General features: G+C 41.0%; 1 protein-coding gene across 1 annotated transcript in view; it reads right to left on the bottom strand.

Annotated features, from left to right (window-relative positions):
* LOC140544386 (zinc finger CCHC domain-containing protein 24-like) overlaps window positions 1-9,367 on the bottom strand; it is a 34,559-nt gene extending 25,192 nt beyond the window's left edge. The window contains exon 1 of the mRNA XM_072667910.1: window positions 9,167-9,367. Within this exon, the coding sequence (XP_072524011.1) occupies window positions 9,167-9,346 (180 nt within the window). The 5' untranslated portion in view covers window positions 9,347-9,367. The remainder of the gene's footprint in view (window positions 1-9,166) is intronic.
* Between the last annotated feature and the right edge of the window lie 11,174 nt (window positions 9,368-20,541).

Genomic DNA, 20,541 nt, shown 5'->3' with positions numbered 1-20,541 from the left:
TCTCCACACTCCTCTACTCTCCACACTACTGTACACCCCCCACACTACTGTACACTCTCCACACTACTGTACACTCTCCACACTTCTCTACACTCCACCCTCCTCTACACTCTCCACCCTCCTTTACTCTCCACACTACTGAACACTCTCCACACTACTGTACACTCCCCACACTACTGGACACTCCACACTACTGTACACTCTCCATACTCCTCTACTCCCCACACTACTGTACACTCTCCACACTCCTCTACTCCCCACACTACTGTACACTCTCCACACTACTGTACACTCCCCACACTCCTCTACTCCCCACACTACTGTACACTCTCCACACTACTGTACACTCTCCATACTCCTCTACTCCCCACACTACTGTACACTCTCCACACTCCTCTACTCCTCACACTACTGTACACTCTCCACACTACTGTACACTCCCCACACTCCTCTACTCCCCACACTACTGTACACTCTCCACACTACTGTACACTCTCCACACTCCTCTACTCCCCACACTACTGTACACTCTCCACACTACTGTACACTCCCCACACTCCTCTACTCCCCACACTACTGTACACTCCCCACACTCCTCTACTCCCCACACTACTGTACACTCTCCACACTACTGTACACTCCCCACTACTGTACACTCTCCACACTACTGTACACTCCCCACACTCCTCTACTCCCCACACTACTGTACACTCCCCACACTCCTCTACTCCCCACACTACTGTACACTCTCCACACTACTGTACACTCTCCACACTCCTCTACTCCCCACACTACTGTACACTCTCCACACTACTGGACACTCCACACTACTGTACACTCTCCACACTACTGTACACTCTCCACACTCCTCTACTCTCCACACTACTGTACACTCCCCACACTACTGTACACTCTCCACACTCCTCTACTCTCCACACTACTGTACACTCCCCACACTACTGTACACTCTCTACACTGCTGGACACTCCACACTACTGTACACTCTCCACACTCCTCTACACTCCACACTACTGTACACTCTCCACACTCCTCTACTCCCCACACTACTGTACACTCTCCACACTACTGTACACTCCCCACACTACTGTACACTCTCCACACTACTGTACACTCGCCAGACTACTGTACACTCCCCAAACTACTGTACACTCCACACTACTGTACACTCCCCAGACTACTGTACACTCCACACTACTGTACACTCTCCACACTACTGTACACTCCCCAAACTACTGTACACTCCACACTACTGTACACTCCCCAAACTACTGTACACTCCCCAGACTACTGTACACTCCACACTACTGTACTCTCCACACTACTGTACTCTCTCCACACTCCTCTACACTCCACACTACTGTACACTCTCCACACTCCTCTACTCTCCACACTACTGTACACTCCCCACACTACTGTACACTCTCCACACTACTGTACACTCTCCACACTTCTCTACACTCCACCCTCCTCTACACTCTCCACCCTCCTTTACTCTCCACACTACTGAACACTCTCCACACTACTGTACACTCCCCACACTACTGGACACTCCACACTACTGTACACTCTCCATACTCCTCTACTCCCCACACTACTGTACACTCTCCACACTCCTCTACTCCCCACACTACTGTACACTCTCCACACTACTGTACACTCCCCACACTCCTCTACTCCCCACACTACTGTACACTCTCCACACTACTGTACACTCTCCATACTCCTCTACTCCCACACTACTGTACACTCTCCACACTCCTCTACTCCTCACACTACTGTACACTCTCCACACTACTGTACACTCCCCACACTCCTCTACTCCCCACACTACTGTACACTCTCCACACTACTGTACACTCTCCACACTCCTCTACTCCCCACACTACTGTACACTCTCCACACTACTGTACACTCTCCACACTCCTCTACTCCCCACACTACTGTACACTCTCCACACTACTGTACACTCCCCACACTACTGTACACTCTCCACACTACTGTACACTCGCCAGACTACTGTACACTCCCAAACTACTGTACACTCCACACTACTGTACACTCCCCAGACTACTGTACACTCCACACTACTGTACACTCTCCACACTACTGTACACTCCCCAAACTACTGTACACTCCACACTACTGTACACTCCCCAAACTACTGTACACTCCCCAGACTACTGTACACTCCACACTACTGTACTCTCCACACTACTGTACTCTCTCCACACTCCTCTACACTCCACACTACTGTACACTCTCCACACTCCTCTACTCTCCACACTACTGTACACTCCCCACACTACTGTACACTCTCCACACTACTGTACACTCTCCACACTTCTCTACACTCCACCCTCCTCTACACTCTCCACCCTCCTTTACTCTCCACACTACTGAACACTCTCCACACTACTGTACACTCCCCACACTACTGGACACTCCACACTACTGTACACTCTCCATACTCCTCTACTCCCCACACTACTGTACACTCTCCACACTCCTCTACTCCCCACACTACTGTACACTCTCCACACTACTGTACACTCCCCACACTCCTCTACTCCCCACACTACTGTACACTCTCCACACTACTGTACACTCTCCATACTCCTCTACTCCCCACACTACTGTACACTCTCCACACTCCTCTACTCCTCACACTACTGTACACTCTCCACACTACTGTACACTCCCCACACTCCTCTACTCCCCACACTACTGTACACTCTCCACACTACTGTACACTCTCCACACTCCTCTACTCCCCACACTACTGTACACTCTCCACACTACTGTACACTCCCCACACTCCTCTACTCCCCACACTACTGTACACTCCCCACACTCCTCTACTCCCCACACTACTGTACACTCTCCACACTACTGTACACTCCCCACTACTGTACACTCTCCACACTACTGTACACTCCCCACACTCCTCTACTCCCCACACTACTGTACACTCCCCACACTCCTCTACTCCCCACACTACTGTACACTCTCCACACTACTGTACACTCTCCACACTCCTCTACTCCCCACACTACTGTACACTCTCCACACTACTGGACACTCCACACTACTGTACACTCTCCACACTACTGTACACTCTCCACACTCCTCTACTCTCCACACTACTGTACACTCCCCACACTACTGTACACTCTCCACACTCCTCTACTCTCCACACTACTGTACACTCCCCACACTACTGTACACTCTCTACACTGCTGGACACTCCACACTACTGTACACTCTCCACACTCCTCTACACTCCACACTACTGTACACTCTCCACACTCCTCTACTCCCCACACTACTGTACACTCTCCACACTACTGTACACTCCCCACACTACTGTACACTCTCCACACTACTGTACACTCGCCAGACTACTGTACACTCCCCAAACTACTGTACACTCCACACTACTGTACACTCCCCAGACTACTGTACACTCCACACTACTGTACACTCTCCACACTACTGTACACTCCCCAAACTACTGTACACTCCACACTACTGTACACTCCCCAAACTACTGTACACTCCCCAGACTACTGTACACTCCACACTACTGTACTCTCCACACTACTGTACTCTCTCCACACTCCTCTACACTCCACACTACTGTACACTCTCCACACTCCTCTACTCTCCACACTACTGTACACTCCCCACACTACTGTACACTCTCCACACTACTGTACACTCTCCACACTTCTCTACACTCCACCCTCCTCTACACTCTCCACCCTCCTTTACTCTCCACACTACTGAACACTCTCCACACTACTGTACACTCCCCACACTACTGGACACTCCACACTACTGTACACTCTCCATACTCCTCTACTCCCCACACTACTGTACACTCTCCACACTCCTCTACTCCCCACACTACTGTACACTCTCCACACTACTGTACACTCCCCACACTCCTCTACTCCCCACACTACTGTACACTCTCCACACTACTGTACACTCCCCACACTCCTCTACTCCCCACACTACTGTACACTCTCCACACTACTGTACACTCTCCACACTCCTCTACTCCCCACACTACTGTACACTCTCCACACTACTGTACACTCCCCACACTCCTCTACTCCCCACACTACTGTACACTCCCCACACTCCTCTACTCCCCACACTACTGTACACTCTCCACACTACTGTACACTCCCCACTACTGTACACTCTCCACACTACTGTACACTCCCCACACTCCTCTACTCCCCACACTACTGTACACTCCCCACACTCCTCTACTCCCCACACTACTGTACACTCTCCACACTACTGTACACTCTCCACACTCCTCTACTCCCCACACTACTGTACACTCTCCACACTACTGGACACTCCACACTACTGTACACTCTCCACACTACTGTACACTCTCCACACTCCTCTACTCTCCACACTACTGTACACTCCCCACACTACTGTACACTCTCCACACTCCTCTACTCTCCACACTACTGTACACTCCCCACACTACTGTACACTCTCTACACTGCTGGACACTCCACACTACTGTACACTCTCCACACTCCTCTACACTCCACACTACTGTACACTCTCCACACTCCTCTACTCTCCACACCACTGTACACTCTCCACACTACTGTACACTCTCCACACTCCTCTACTCTCCACACCACTGTACACTCTCCACACTACTGGACACTCTCCACACTACTGTACACTCTCCACACTCCTCTACTCTCCACACTACTGTACACTCTCCACACTACTGGACACTCTCCACACTCCTCTACTCTCCACACTACTGTACACTCCCCACACTACTGGACACTCCACACACTACTGGACACTCCACACTACTGTACACTCTCCACACTCCTCTACTCTCCACACTACTGTACACTCCCCACACTACTGTACACTCTCCACCCTCCTCTACAGTTCACACTCCTCTACACTTGGGAATTTCAGGTTTGCTTTACTGAATTACTGAACAGTGACTGAATCTCACCACTAGGCTTCACTGTTCTACTGGCACATGATAATAATATTGCCGAGCCTTACTACATCCTCCACTACGGTGGACATGGCTGCTTACTGACTGACGAGTTCTTATTTTTAACTATTCCAGACTGGCGTCCTGCATCACTGTACCGGACAGCTGAGCTAAAACTGAACTGATCAGCTCTGAAACCCTTGACCTTTAGCTGTATAAAATGATGCAGAGCCAGAAACAGCTTTTATGGGGTTTCACAGCCTGTATTTTACTCTCACAGTTGCAGCACAGTATGTGCAATTATCTATGGGGTGAAATGTAAACTAAGGCTGTGCTGGAGCAGCTTTATAATAAGGCTGAGAGCGCTCGGCTCTCGCTCTGGCCTGTTATAGAAACATCACCGCACGCAACAATTACAGCACACAGCCCTGTTACTGCAGAACACGGGGGAAGAAATGAGCACCAGGAGGGTGCTGGATTGAGTCCCCAGAGGCATCAATGTACCGAGGTTCTCATCACTGTACTCATCATTTCTCCCTTAGTTTCACTTGCATGGTTCTGTCTCTAGTCCCATTCCCCCAAAGGAGAACCTCTCTAAGAGCATGAGACGGAACCACTAAGGGGACCATTACTGAACCTTTTTTTTTCACTTTAACTAAATTAAGTAATTTTTACAAATTTGTTCAAAAGTTTGGACACTTTAAAGAGGCAGGACTTAATGCCAGGCGTGGCCTAGAGGGGTATAAATCCCCCCCAGCATTGAGGAGCTGTGGAGCAGTGGAACTTCTCGGGAATGATGGTGGTGGAGCTCCATCTAGTACTTTTGGGATGAGGAGTTGGGGAGTTGGGGATGATGAGGTGGGGTGGTGATCAATCTTCCAACATCCTGACCTTACTAACGTTCTTGCAATCAAATTCTCACAGCAATGCACCTCCCCTCTCTAGTAGAAAGCTCTTTGTAATACCCTTGATTTCAGTCAAAACAGTGAATGAGCAGGTGTCCCAATACTTTTGTCCATACAGTGTTTGTTTTGGATCATTACCCTGCTGTAGGGTCCGTTCTCTAGCTTCAGCCTTTTAACAGATGGGTTGAAATGTGGATCTAGGATTAGCTGGTATTTTGTGAAACCCATTTCCTCCAGTGCAATTCTGCTAACGCCACTGGCTGCAACACAACCCTAACGCATGATGGCCCCACCCCCCATGCTTCACAGTTGGCGAGGTGTTCTTGTCATGAAATGCAGTTCCTTTGCTGAAGTGGCCATTTGACCAATTGTGGCCAGTGAGGTCTTTATAGACTTTGTCAGTCCACGGCACTTCCCTCTGGGTTCTCTAGATGTTCTGTAGCACTTCAGACATTGAGTTCTGATATGATGTCAGAGTAGAACAGTGCACTACCATTCTTTACTCAGCTAAACCCGCATGCAGGTTCTACAGTCTGGCAGTCATACAGGGGGTGTATTTGCCTGTCTTACCAGCATATGAGCATTTTTGGTTCTATATAGCACCAAATAGGTTCTACACAGGAGTTCTTTCTTGAAGACAATAGTTCTACAGTATATAGAACCATGACAACTCAAAACACTATTTAAAAGCATAAATGGTTCTTTGTTAAACTGTTCCTCATATACCAAAAAAAAAAACGGTTCCACCACTGTTAGAATTCACACCCTCACTTACACCCTTAAACAGAGGGTTCTTTATTTGACCTTTATAGAACCATGGCAACTTAAAGAACCATTTGTGTGGGTAAATATGGTCATATTTGGTTCTTTAAAGAATGTTTATGAAATGGTTCTATATAACATCAAAAGGGTTCCACTATTGTTATGAATCAAAGCACTTTATTAAAGTACTACATAGAACTCTTTTTGGTAAGAGTGTAAATCCTGAAAAGGGGATTTTATATATAGTCTATATATAAGACTATGGTTATATATAGAACCAAGACAATTCGGGGAACCATGCATAATTCTTCGTTCTTTATAAAAGACAATGTTTCTAGATAGAACCAATTCAAAGAACCATTTCAATATGTAAATATGGTTATATAGGGTTCTTTAAATAATGTTTCAAAAATGGTTCTATATAGTACCTAAAAGCACCTATAGCACCTATAGTACTATAGTACTGTAGAGAACATTTGATGCTAAGAGTCTAAATCCTTAAAAGAGGGTTCTTCATGTGTTCTTTAGTAAAGAAAATGATCTACCTACATAGAACCATGACAACTCAAGGAATCATTTCTTTCGCAGGTTAAATTGTTCCTCATATACCAAGAACATATCTTGTAGATGACTCTTTAAAGAACAATGTTTCAATATAGCACCAAAAAGGGTTCTACTGTTGTGACGAGTCGCAGAACTCTCCCTGCTTAAAGTGTTCACTCTTAAAAAAGGGAGTTCTTATTAAGACAAAGTTCTTTAGATAGAACCAACTCAAAGAACCATTTCAATGGGTAAATATGTTTACATAGGGTTCTCTGAATAATGTTTCAAAATGGTTCTATATAGCAACAAGAGGGTTCCACTATTGTTATGAGTAACAGCACTTCTTTCCAGTACTATATAGAACCATTGTTGCTAAGAGTGTGAACCCTTGGCAATGGGGTTCTTCAGTAGTTCTTTAGTAAAGACAATGGTCCTACATAGAACCATGACAACTCAAGGAACCATTTATATGCATAAACGGTTCTTTCACTGGTTAAATTGTTCTTCATATACCAAGAAAATATCTTGTAGATGACTTTTTAAAGAACAATGTTTCAATATAGCACCAAAAAGGGTTCTACTGTTGTGACAAGTCACAGAACTCTCCCTGAGTGTTCACCCTTATAAAAAAGGGACAATGTTAAATACAATGTTCTTTAGAGAGAACCAACCGAAGAACCATTTTTTCATTTCTTCGAATAATGTTTCAAAATGGTTCTATATAGCACCAAGAGGGTTCCACTATTGTTATGAGTCACAGCACTTTATTGCACCAGTACTATATAGAACCCTTGGCAATGGGGTTCTTCAAAAGTTCTGTAGTCAAGACAATGGTTCTACATAGAACCATGACAACTCGAGGAACCATGCATAATTCTAAATCCATTATAAAAGACAATATTTCTAGATAGAACCAACTCAAAGAACCATTTCATTAGGTAAATGTGGTTGTATAGGGTTCTTTAAATAATGTTTCAAAATGGTTCTATATAGCAACAAGAGGGTTCCACTATTGTTATGAGTCACAGCACTTTATTGCACCAGTACTATATAGAACCCTTGATGCTAAGAGTCTAAAAAAAGTCTGAAAAAGGGGGTTCTTCAAAAGTTCTGTAGTCAAGACAATGGTTCTACATAGAACCATGATTGGTTCTACATAGAACCATTCTTTAAATAATGCTTCAAAAATGGTTCTATACAGTGCCTAGAAGGTTCCACTATAGTCACAGCACATCTTCCCAGTACTATATAGAACCTTTATTGCTAAGAGTGTGAACCCTTGTTAATGGGGTTCTTCAAAAGTTCTTTAGTCAAGACAATGGTTCTACATAGAACCATGACAACTTGAGGAACCATGCATAATTCTAAATTCTTTATAAAAGACAAAGTTCTTTAGATAGAGCCAACTCAAAGAACCATTTCAAATGGTAAATATTGTTGTATAGGGTTCTTTAAAGAATGTTTCAAAAATGGTTCTATATAGCAACAAGAGGGTTCCACTATTGTTATGAGTCACAGCATCAAGGGTTCTATAAAGTACTGGAAAGAAGTGCTAAGAGTGTAAGAAAAAGGGGGTTCTTCAAAAGTTCTGTAGTCAAGGCAATGGTTCTACATAGAACCATGATTGGTTCTACATAGAACCATTTTTTACATAATGCTTCAAAAGTGGTTCTATACAGTGCCTAGAAGGTTCCACTGTTGTTATGAGTCACAGCACGTCTTCCGAGTATTATACAGAACCCTTGTTGCTAAGAGTGTGAACAATTGGCAAGGGGGTTCTTCAGAAGTTCTGCAGTCAAGACAGTGGTTCTGCATAGAACCATGACAACTCGAGGAAGCACTTAAATGCATGAATGGTTCTTTGTCTGGTTGGATCGTTCTTTAAAGGAAAGGTTCTGCTCCAGTTCCACGCAGAAGGGTGTAGGAGGTGCTGGCTCACCTCCCTGCGCTGGATGTGCAGCAGGCTGCTGAGGGCTCCGGGGCTGAGCTCCAGGGCTGAGCTCCACTCCGGTCGGAACGCGTCGAAGGCGCTGCTGGGAGAGTCCCGCAGAGAGAGGCAGACCCAGTTCAGCAGCTGCCCCGGAGGAAACCGCGGGTCTACAGCCGACAGCACGCTCATCCTCGCCGGATCCCCCTCTTCTCAACCTCCGCGCTGACGATCTCCATCCGCAGGGGGGTGGTGGGGGTGGGGAGGGGGTCCTGATCCGAGCTGGGGGTCTCACTCCTCCCTCACTGTCATCTCAGGACTGAGGAGGTCTCGCGCGCGCTCAGTGTGCACACTCTGTGTGCGCGAGGAGGGAAAAGAAAGCACGGGCTGCGTTCCAGCACTCGAACTAGAGCGCGCGCGTAGAACGGTTACGCACATGTTCTACTAACACACACACACACACACACACACACATACACACACATACACACACACACACACACACATACACAGTGGCATAGCAGACAACAAATAGGGTTCCCCAAAGGTTCTTGAGTACAGGCAGTGGTTCTGTACAGAACCATGACAACTCAAAGAACCATTCAAGGAACCCTTTTTTAATGGTTCTATGTACCACCTAGAGTGTGCATGCTCAAAAAGAGGTTCCTCAAGGGTTCTTGAGTAAAGGCAGTGTTTCTATGACAACCATGTCCATTTGAATGCACCAGTAGTTATTTGTCAGGCTAAGTGGTTCCCTTGTGGTTCTTTGAAGAAAAAAAAAGGTTCTATGTGGCATCAAAAAGGGTTCCGCTATTGCTACAAGTCAAGTCTAAACACACTGTTTAAAGTAAAGTCTAAGATCTTTGGCTTGGGGAGGTTCTTCCATTTGAAACTGTGGAGGAACCTCAAGAGGAACCTTCAAAAACAGGTTTTCAGAAGAAAATGGCTCTTTGAAGGTTCCTTTACAGCTTCAAACTGAAGAACCTTCAAAGGTTCCTCAAGGATCTTTACGTTTACAAGTCAACCACACTGTTTAAAATAAAGAGAACAGGACTCATCAGACCAGACGGTGGTTCTTCCATTGCTTTGAGCTCCAGTTCCATTGTAGGTAAAGGTGGACGGGGGTTAGCATGGGCATTCTGACCAGTCTGCAGCTGCAGGGACACATTCCTCCCTTAACCCTTATTAAACATTTCTGTTGGTTCCACCCAGACAGGATAGCCCTCATCACATTTGTGCATCGATGTTCCTCAGGTGCCTCGGGTGGGTGGTCTCTAACACCTCGGGCCATCGTCACCACTGCTGACTGGGACTTACCCCCCCACCCCCGCAAGCCTTGGAGATGTTTGGGAGATGCTTGGATGGCCCATTGGTCTAACAGATAACGCAGACCTTGCAGATCAAGCACCGAACATTCCTCTGAGCCGTCATAGTTATCTGCAGAACCACTGGTGTTAAGCTACTCAAGAACCCTTGAAGAACCCCCTTTTTTTCAAGGGTGAAGTGTAGAAGTACAGCACACCAGCAGGCCAACTGGAACGCAGCCTCACATCCCGCTGAGTCCCGCATGCTCACTGGAAACAGCTGTGCGCCACAGGCAGCCGGCCAGCGGCTTTCCAGGCCCATCGTTGGAATAGCAACAAACCACTAAATCAGCTCTGGATGAAAACTCAGTTGTCTGGACTGTGTGTCTGGACCTTCTGAAGGAGGGAGGAGTGAAGGACAGTGGCTACCTAGCTGGCCAGTCACATCAGAGAGCACTCACTAAACACGGACTGAGGAGAGGGTCAATACCGAGACTGGGTCAGTAAAGTAAACATGATCAGCAACCAGAAAGTTATTTAATACAGTGGGTTGCTATGGTGTTGCTATGAGCTCGCTATGATGTTGCTAAGTTGTTGCTATGGTGGGGTGACCATACATCCCTTTTTTCTGGACAAACCTAAACCCAAATAAACATAAAGTCAGTGGTCAGTGAGAGTGTCTAACTGTAATTAACTCTATATAACATTAGAATAAACCCAAATAAACATAAAGTCAGTGGTCAGTGAGAGTGTCTACCTGTAATTAACTCTATATAACATTAGGATAAACCCAAATAAACATAAAGTCAGTGGTCAGTGAGAGTGTCTACCTGTAATTAACTCTATATAACATTAGAATAAACCCAAATAAACATAAAGTCAGTGGTCAGTGAGAGTGTCTACCTGTAATTAACTCTATATAACATTAGAATAAACCCAAATAAACATAAAGTCAGTGGTCAGTGAGAGTGTCTACCTGTAATTAACTCTATATAACATTAGAATAAACCCAAATAAACATAAAGTCAGTGGTCAGTGAGAGCGTCTACCTGTAATTAACTCTATATAACATTAGAATAAACCCAAATAAACATAAAGTCAGTGGTCAGTGAGAGTGTCTACCTGTAATTAACTCTATATAACATTAGGATAAACCCAAATAAACATAAAGTCAGTGGTCAGTGAGAGTGTCTACCTGTAATTAACTCTATATAACATTAGAATAAACCCAAATAAACATAAAGTCAGTGGTCAGTGAGAGTCTCTACCTGTAATTAACTCTATATAACATTAGAATAAACCCAAATAAATAAAGTCAGTGGTCAGTGAGTGTCTACCTGTAATTAACTCTATATAACATTAGAATAAATCCAAATAAACATAGTCAGTGGTCAGTGAGAGTGTCTAACTGTAATTAACTCTATATAACATTAGAATAAACCCAAATAAACATAAAGTCAGTGGTCAGTGAGAGTTTCTACCTGTAATTAACTCTATATAACATTAGAATAAACCCAAATAAACATAGTCAGTGGTCAGTGGGTGTCTAACTGTAATTAACTCTATATAACATTAGAATAAACCCAAATAAACATAAAGTCAGTGGTCAGTGAGAGTTTCTACCTGTAATTAACTTTATATAACATTAGAATAAACCCAAATAAACATAAAGTCAGTGGTCAGTGAGAGTGTCTACCTGTAATTAACTCTATATAACATAAGGATCTTTTACAGTGTACATCAACCATTGGTCAAACTACTTAAGTTCCACCTTCTGGGATGCAGGTACACACACACACACACACACACACTTCCACAGACTAACGACTTAGATGCCACAACATCCTAACCACAATGGACACCCCTTTGTCCCCAGTGTCCTCTTTAAAAATAAATAAATAAATACATGGTCACCCTATGCTATGATGTTGCTTGGTGGTTGCTGGTGTGGCTAGACAGTTGATGTAGTATCCCAGGTGGTTGCTATGGTGTTAATAAGTGGTTGCTATGAAAAAAGAAAATCTGTGTTTCAGGACCTTTCAGGAGCAAAAGCTTGGACCTGCTGCCCCCTGCTGGAGCTCAATGTCTGCAGTCCACTCGACTGATGTTGGTCAGCCAGCATGTCTGCAGGTGAGCAGCAGTCACCGTTCTTACTAAACAGTAATTAGTTGACAGGTTAGTTAATTAATCTGAGTCAACCCTTAAAGCCAATTGATTCCAATCAGACACAACACAACTCCACCACCCCTGCATTTTCATTCAGTTCATTTATTCATTAAAATTACACTGCGTTTGTACTAATTACTAAAAGTTACTTTTATGGGGCAAAATGTGAATCTAGCAGAGCTGAGGGGGTGTGATCTGATCAACATCACGAGCTCACCCTAAACTACATCATGGGTCATTTCCATGCATGAGGTTGTTCCTCACACTTCCCTCGGCCCTCGGTTCAGGTTCCAGATCAGGAGGTACTTGGGTTCCATCTTTCAGAAATGAAAATAAGGGACGCCCACCACAGCTCCTCTGGGCCATGACCACCACGGGCCCGACAACAAACATTTTTAATCTAGGAAATGTGTATATATTAACGCTTATCTAAACTAATGTATTAATTTATTGTTCCATTAGTATGATTTGTTCTTTAAATGGCTGTATATAATAATTATACTCTTTATACTATGCTTTCAATTTTCAATTTCACATTAGAATAAACCCAACTAAACATAAGACCAGTGGTCAGTGAGAGTGTCTACCTGTAATTAACTCTATATAACATTAGAATAAACCCAAATAAACAGAAAGTCAGTGGTCAGTGAGAGTGTCTACCTGTAAAACTCTATATAACATTAGAATAAACCCAACTAAACATAAGACCAGTGGTCAGTGAGAGTGTCTACCTGTAAGTAACTCTATATAACATTAGAATAAACCCAAATAAACAGAAAGTCAGTGGTCAGTGAGAGTGTCTACCTGTAAAACTCTATATAACATTAGAATAAACCCAAATAAACATAAAGTCAGTGGTCAGTGAGAGCGTCTACCTGTAATTAACTCTATATAACATTAGAATAAACCCAAATAAACATAAGACCAGTGGTCAGTAAGAGCGTCTATCTGTAATTAACTCTATATAACATTAGAATAAACCCAAATAAACATAAGACCAGTGGTCAGTGAGTGTCTACCTGCAATTAACTCTATATAACATTAGAATAAACCCCAATAAACATAAAGTCAGTGGTCAGTAAGAGCGTCTATCTGTAATTAATTCTATATAACATTAGAATAAACCCAAATAAACATAAAGTCAGTGGTCAGTGAGTGTCTACCTGCAATTAACTCTATATAACATTAGAATAAACCCCAATAAACATAAAGTCAGTGGTCAGTAAGAGCGTCTATCTGTAATTAATTCTATATAACATTAGAATAAACCCAAATAAACATAAAGTCAGTGGTCAGTAAGAGCGTCTATCTGTAATTAATTCTATATAACATTAGAATAAACCCAAATAAACATGAAGTTAGTGGTCAGTGAGAGCGTCTACCTGTAATTAACTCTATATAACATTAGAATACACCCAAATAAACATAAAGTTAGTGGTCAGTGAGAGCGTCTACCTGTAATTAACTCTATATAACATTAGAATAAACCCATATAAACATGAAGTTAGTGGTCAGTGAGAGCGTCTACCTGTAATTAACTCTATATAACATTAGAATACACCCAAATAAACATAAAGTTAGTGGTCAGTGAGAGCGTCTACCTGTAATTAACTCTATATAACATTAGAATAAACCCAAATAAACAGAATAAAAATAAAAGAAATTGTTCTAAAACACCAAAAAGTGATCCCTTTTTTATTCTTTATAGAACCCGTGTTGCTAAGGGGGGGGGGGGGGGTATTTAAGGGGTTGTGGTAATGGCAAAAGAACCATAACCTTTGTTTTGTGGTTTTGAAAGAAGTGGAACAATCATGTTTAAGTACTAAACTCTAAACAATAAAGGTGCTACAAAAGGTTATTTGAGTGATGCTGTAATAGAACCACTTTTGGATCCAGAACAAGTTTATTTGTAATAGAGATGTGACCTTTAAAGTGATAAAGAACCTTTACATCAAGAGAACGTTTTTGGATCTTTTAAAGGTTCTTCACACCTCTATGATAAACACGGTTCTTTAAGAAACCGAAAGTGGTTCTTCTATTCTACTCAAAGGACCATTAGTAGCCCCTTTATTTTTAACAGTATTTTTCTTATTAAATACTTTGATTATTCTAAACAGAACCCTGGACACTCACAGAACCATTAAAATGTCTAGTTAAATGGTTCTTCATATACACACAGAACATTTCGTTGCCGGTTCTGTAAAGAAAAGAAAGTACTGTGTGTAGGACCAGGGTGTGAAACCGAGAGCTAAACCTGGTGATTATCAGCTGGGTTCCCCACCTATGCTGTAGTGTATATGGAGGCGGTGTGTGAGGAACGTATGTATGTGCGTGGCCTGATGAAAGGTGTAACCCAGCAGGTCCATCAGGATTTCTCAACCAGCAGAACAAACGTACACACCCAATCTAGAACATAGAGCCCGGTGGCAAACATCACTCAAACTCAAACAAGAGTCATGTGTGACATCAGAGAACCTGATATTCCTGCAGGGTCGGTGTGATATATTGCTGAAAGCCTTAAAGTTTAATATTTAATATAAAGAAGATCATTTTCACTTGACCAGGTTTAACTTTAAAGTAAAAACCTGATGGACTGGTGTTGCCTGATGGACTGGTGTTCTTCTGACAATGCAAGTGATGTGCCTGTTCAGAGGAAGCTGTGTAGTGTGGAAGAGGAACAGTGAGGGGTTTATTCAGCACAGGGTTTATTGTTTATTATTTAGACTGTATGAAGGCCCTTTTCAACCACTTCAAATAATGAGATAGTATTTCAAAAAATAGAGAGTTTCCTAAAATATCAAGAGTATCCCATAATATCTAGACAGTATCTTTAAATATTGAGAAAGTATCTCAAAATATCTAGAGTATCTTACAATATCATTAAGTATCACCAAATACTTAGAGCATTTCAAAATAGCTAGAAAGCATCTCAGAACATCAAAACTGATCTCAAAATACTGAGAAAGTATCCCACAATATCTAGACAGTATCCCAAAATATAGAGAAGGTATCTCAAAATATTAAGAAAGTATCTCAAAATATCAAGAAAGTATCTTACAATATCATTAGGTATCACCAAATATTTAGACTATCCCAAAATAGCTAGAAAGCATCTCAGAACATCAAAACCTGTCTCAAGATACTGAATCCTGAAAGTATCCTAAAATATTGGGATTATCCCAAAGTATCCCACAGTATCCCAAAATATAAAGAAAGTATCTTAAACATTAAAAGTATCTCAAAATATCTAGAAGGTTTCTCAAAACATATCTCAAAATATCACGAAAGTATCTCAAAATATTTAGAGTATCTCAAAATATCTAGAAAGCATCTGTGAACATAAAAACTGATCTCAAAATATAATGAAAATATCTAAAATATTTAAAGTATCCCAAAATATCTAGAAAATATCTCAAACTGATCTCAAAATACTGAGAAAGTATCTCAAAATATTGAGAATATCCCAGTCCCTATCATTAATCAAATAGACCTTTACATTAAAGTGACGATATATAGTACAATAACTCAAATACATTCAAGTTACCGTATCCCAAATGATATCTTTATCTGATATCTAGACAGTATCTTTAAATATTGAGAAAGTATCTCACAATATCTAGAAAGTATCTTAAAATATCATTAAGTATCACCAAATATTCAGAGTATCCCAGAATAGCTAGAAAGCATCTCAGAACATCAAAACTGATCTCAAAATACTAAGTAATAGTAAGTATAAATAGTAAGTATCCCACAATATCTAGACAGTATCTCAAAATATAGATAAAGTATCTTAAAATATCTAGAAAGTATCTCAAAATATCAAGAAAGTATCTTAAAATATAAATAAAGTATCTTAAAATATCTAGAAAGTATCTTAAAAATATCTAGAAAGTATCTTAAAATATCTAGAAAGTATCTTAAAAATATCTAGAAAGTATCTTAAAATATCTAGAAAGTATCTTAAAATATCTAGAAAGTATCTTAAAAATATCTAGAAAGTATCTTAAAATATCTAGAAAGTATCTTAAAAATATCTAGAAAGTATCTCAAAATATCAAGAAAGTATTTTAAAATATCTTAACATATCTCCAGATATTTAGAGTATCCTAAAATACCTAGAAAGCATCTTAGAGCATCAAAACTGATATCAAAACACTGAGAAAGTATCTTAAAATATTGAGAAAGTATTATATAATTGAATTATTATTTAATTATTTGATCTATTTAGTTTAAATAGGTTTTGTTTTTAAAATGTATCTGCAGTAATGCCAGAGCGAGCACTGTAGCATCTAGCAGCACAGAGCTACATTTGGCTGCAGGGAAAAAAGGCCATCGGTTTTGATAGCCTGGAAACACTGGAGCCAGGCAGGCAACCAACATACAAAACATGCATGTACACAGGAGAGAGCGCTGCCTGGGGGAAGGACAACACAGACGGCGAGTGGGGGGGGGGGCACGCCCAATATGCAAATAGATGGTACCTGAAACCACTGACAAAGACCTTAACTGAAAGAGGCTGTATTACACAAACATCAGGGAAACACATCAGGCCCCGTGTGTAAGTGAGGCAACACAGCTGACTCTGATACTGTACTTGTTTTAGGCTCATGTGGGCCAATCACTGTCCAGTTGCTAATGGTAACAGACTAAACTTATATTCATATTCAAAGATCACATCTGAATGTTGAAAAATAGAGCGATGTGTGGGACAGGTCCCGCTGTGGGATTCCATTGTAGTCATAAATGATTATTAACACATGAAGAGACACATTCACAGTCGAAGCTCTGAGCAAAACTGCTGAGCTTCACATTTCAGCATTGCTGATGTTGATGTTAATAACTCGTTAATAAATGCTGATGTTTTATACTTTACAATAAGAGCCTCTTGGTGTCTATAAGTGTTAATAACTCGTTAATAAATGCTTATGATTTATACACTTTACAATATAAGCCTCTAGCTGTTTATAAGTGTTAATAACTCATTAATAAATGTTGATGTATTTTATGTTTTACAATAAGAGCATCTGGAGTTTTTAAGTGATTAATAAATGATTGTGTGTTTTACACTACAGAAACAGCCTTTAGTAGTTTATAAGTGTTAATAACTCATTAATAAATGCTGATGTTTTTTACACTTTACAATAAGAGCATCTTTGTGTTTATAAGTGTTAATAGCTCATTAATAAATTATTATGTGTTTTACACTACAGTAAGATCATTGTTGGTGTTTATAAAAGTTAATAGCTCATAAAGAAATGTTGTGTTTTGCAGGTTATATAAAGTCTTTTGATGTTTATAAGTGTTAATAACTCTAAATAAAAAACAATATTTTACCATTTACTGTAAGAGATTCTTATGCTTTACAATAAGAGCCTTTTAGTGTTTATACATGTTCATAACTGTAAATAAACGCTGACATGTTTTACTGTTTACAGTAAGAGACTTTGGCATTCATAAGTGTTAATAGCTCATTAGTAAATGCTGTTGTATTTTACAATATATAGTAAGAGCTTTTGGTGTTTATAAGTGTTAATAGCTCATTAATAAATGCTGTTGTGTTTTACAATATATAGTAAGAGCTTTTGGTGTGTATAAGTGTTAATAAATGCTGTTATGTTTTACACTTTACAGTGATCCAGGTTCTAGAGGAGGAACCTATTGAGAAAGATGTGCTGAAGCTGAGAGTTTCAACACTGACCGGTAGAGATGACAAAAGAAGATACAGAAGCAGAAACGTCTGAACTGTAACAGTAGAGCTGAATGTGGGACACTGTTCGGAAAGTAGAGGTCACCGTTGACCTTTTCTGTGCTATAACTGCTCATCAATGATTTGATTTAAGGCGTTATGAGCTTTTAATTAATAACCAATAATAAGAAAGCAATATTAAACTTCTTATATATATATATATATATATATATATATATATATATATATATATATATATATATATATATATATACTTTAAATAGGCATTACTTCAGTTTTACTTCAGTAATATGTCAGAAATGTGTAAATTGACCAATTTAATAAAGCTATCTGGAGAGGTTAGTGTTAAATGGTGTAAGTGAGCTCAGGGTGGAAAACGGCAGTCAGTGAATTTAACCACCAGGTTGGTGTAGGTGCTTATAAAGGCCGCAAATCCCCCCCCTTTCACCATGACATCCATATTACAGTCACTGTTTTACCAGATATGCAGGTTTAGGGTGTTGTTGGGTGCAACAACATAAATAAACACCTCACCACCATCTCTTCTCTCCTCTCCCGGCCCTGGAAAGAAGAAGCTAGTGTTTACATCTGCTTTGACACTAGAGATGGGCAGAGTGCACTGTGGAGGAAACTCTATATGATCCCTTCTTCTAAAAAAAAACTATTTTGAAGGTTCCCTAAAGCACTGTGAGAAGTTTCTCCTCAGTTTTTAAACTGAAGAACCTCCAAAAGGTTAGCTTCCAAAACAATAGCTTCTTTCCAGGGTAGGGTTGATGTGTATTATGGTAATATTTGAATATATAATATTATAATAATATGTTTAATATTGTTAAAATAATATAATGTTGTGTTTTTCAAGAAGTTCCCCAAAAGTTCTTCAAGGATCTTGTTTAACAGTGTAGGTGTTGGAAAACGGCCATAGCTGGCAGAGTTGGGCCGGTTTTGGGCCAAAATAGAAATACTGTATAAACATTTCACATAGTCGGCTGCATGTGGGCCAGACCGGCCCACGGCTGAGCCATATCTTGTATATTTGTATATTTGCCTGTATATATATTGTATTTTTACCTATTTTTACCTTATCTATATATCTATATATTGTATTCTTTGGAATATAACAACATTATATCCCCTTTTTTATATAGTTTTTGTATATATAGTTTAATGTGACAGGGGATGGATTGGGGATATTGGGGTTAGTTCTGGTGTCTTGGTGTCCCGGACAGCTTTACCCAGGCTATTCTGGGCGAGGTGCGGCCCAGTCAAGGCCTTGACAGGTCAGTTATGACAGTTATGGCAACTAATATTCATATATACAACTAATACTCAAATATACAAGCTATACATATATGAGCTATGAAATATACAGAATCAGAATCAGAATCGGAATCAGAAATTGCAGTTGTTACAGTTGCAACTATACATAGTAGTATATATACATATGGCTCTGCCGTGGCCCGGCAGGGGCAGACACAACGGTCTGGCCCACATGCAGCCGACTATGTGAAATGTTTATACAGTATTTCTATTTTGGCCCAAAACCGGCCCAACTCTGCCAGCTGTGGCCGTTTTCCAACACCTACACTGTTACACTGTTAAGCAAGATCCTTGAAAAACACAACATATATATATATATTCCTCGGCAAGCTGCCACTGTTGGGCCCTTGAGCAATGCCCTTTACCCTCTCTGCTCCCCGGGCACTGGAGTTGGCTGCCCACCGCTCTGGGTGTGTGTGTGCTCACTGCCCCTAGTTCACTAGTGTGTGTGTGTGTGTGTGTTCACTACCACATTTCGCTGTACAGGGACAAATACGTGCACCTCACCTTACCTTGTATATATATATATGTGTGTGTATGTATATATATATATATGCAGTTGCAACTGTAACAACTGCAATTTCCGATTCTGATTCTGTATATTTCATAGCTCATGTATGTATAGCTTGTATATTTGAATATTAGTTGTATATATGAATATTAGTTGCCATAACTGTCATAACTGACCTGTCAAGGCCTTGAGTTGAATTGAATTGGCCCAGAATTGCCTGGGTAAAGCTGTCCGGGACACCAAGACACCAGAACTAACCCCAATATAGGAACTAAATACTAAAAACGAAAGGGGAACTGATCTAATTTAAATACCAGATCTCATATCCATCCCCTGTCACATTAAACCCCCGTCCATCAGAACTGTACCTGAGTACAAGACA

Source organism: Salminus brasiliensis, chromosome 22, assembly GCF_030463535.1.
Source record: "Salminus brasiliensis chromosome 22, fSalBra1.hap2, whole genome shotgun sequence".
Taxonomy (NCBI): Eukaryota; Metazoa; Chordata; class Actinopteri; order Characiformes; family Bryconidae; genus Salminus; species Salminus brasiliensis.
The sequence above is the reverse complement of the archived record's forward strand: the minus strand, read 5'-3'. Positions and strand labels throughout refer to the sequence as shown.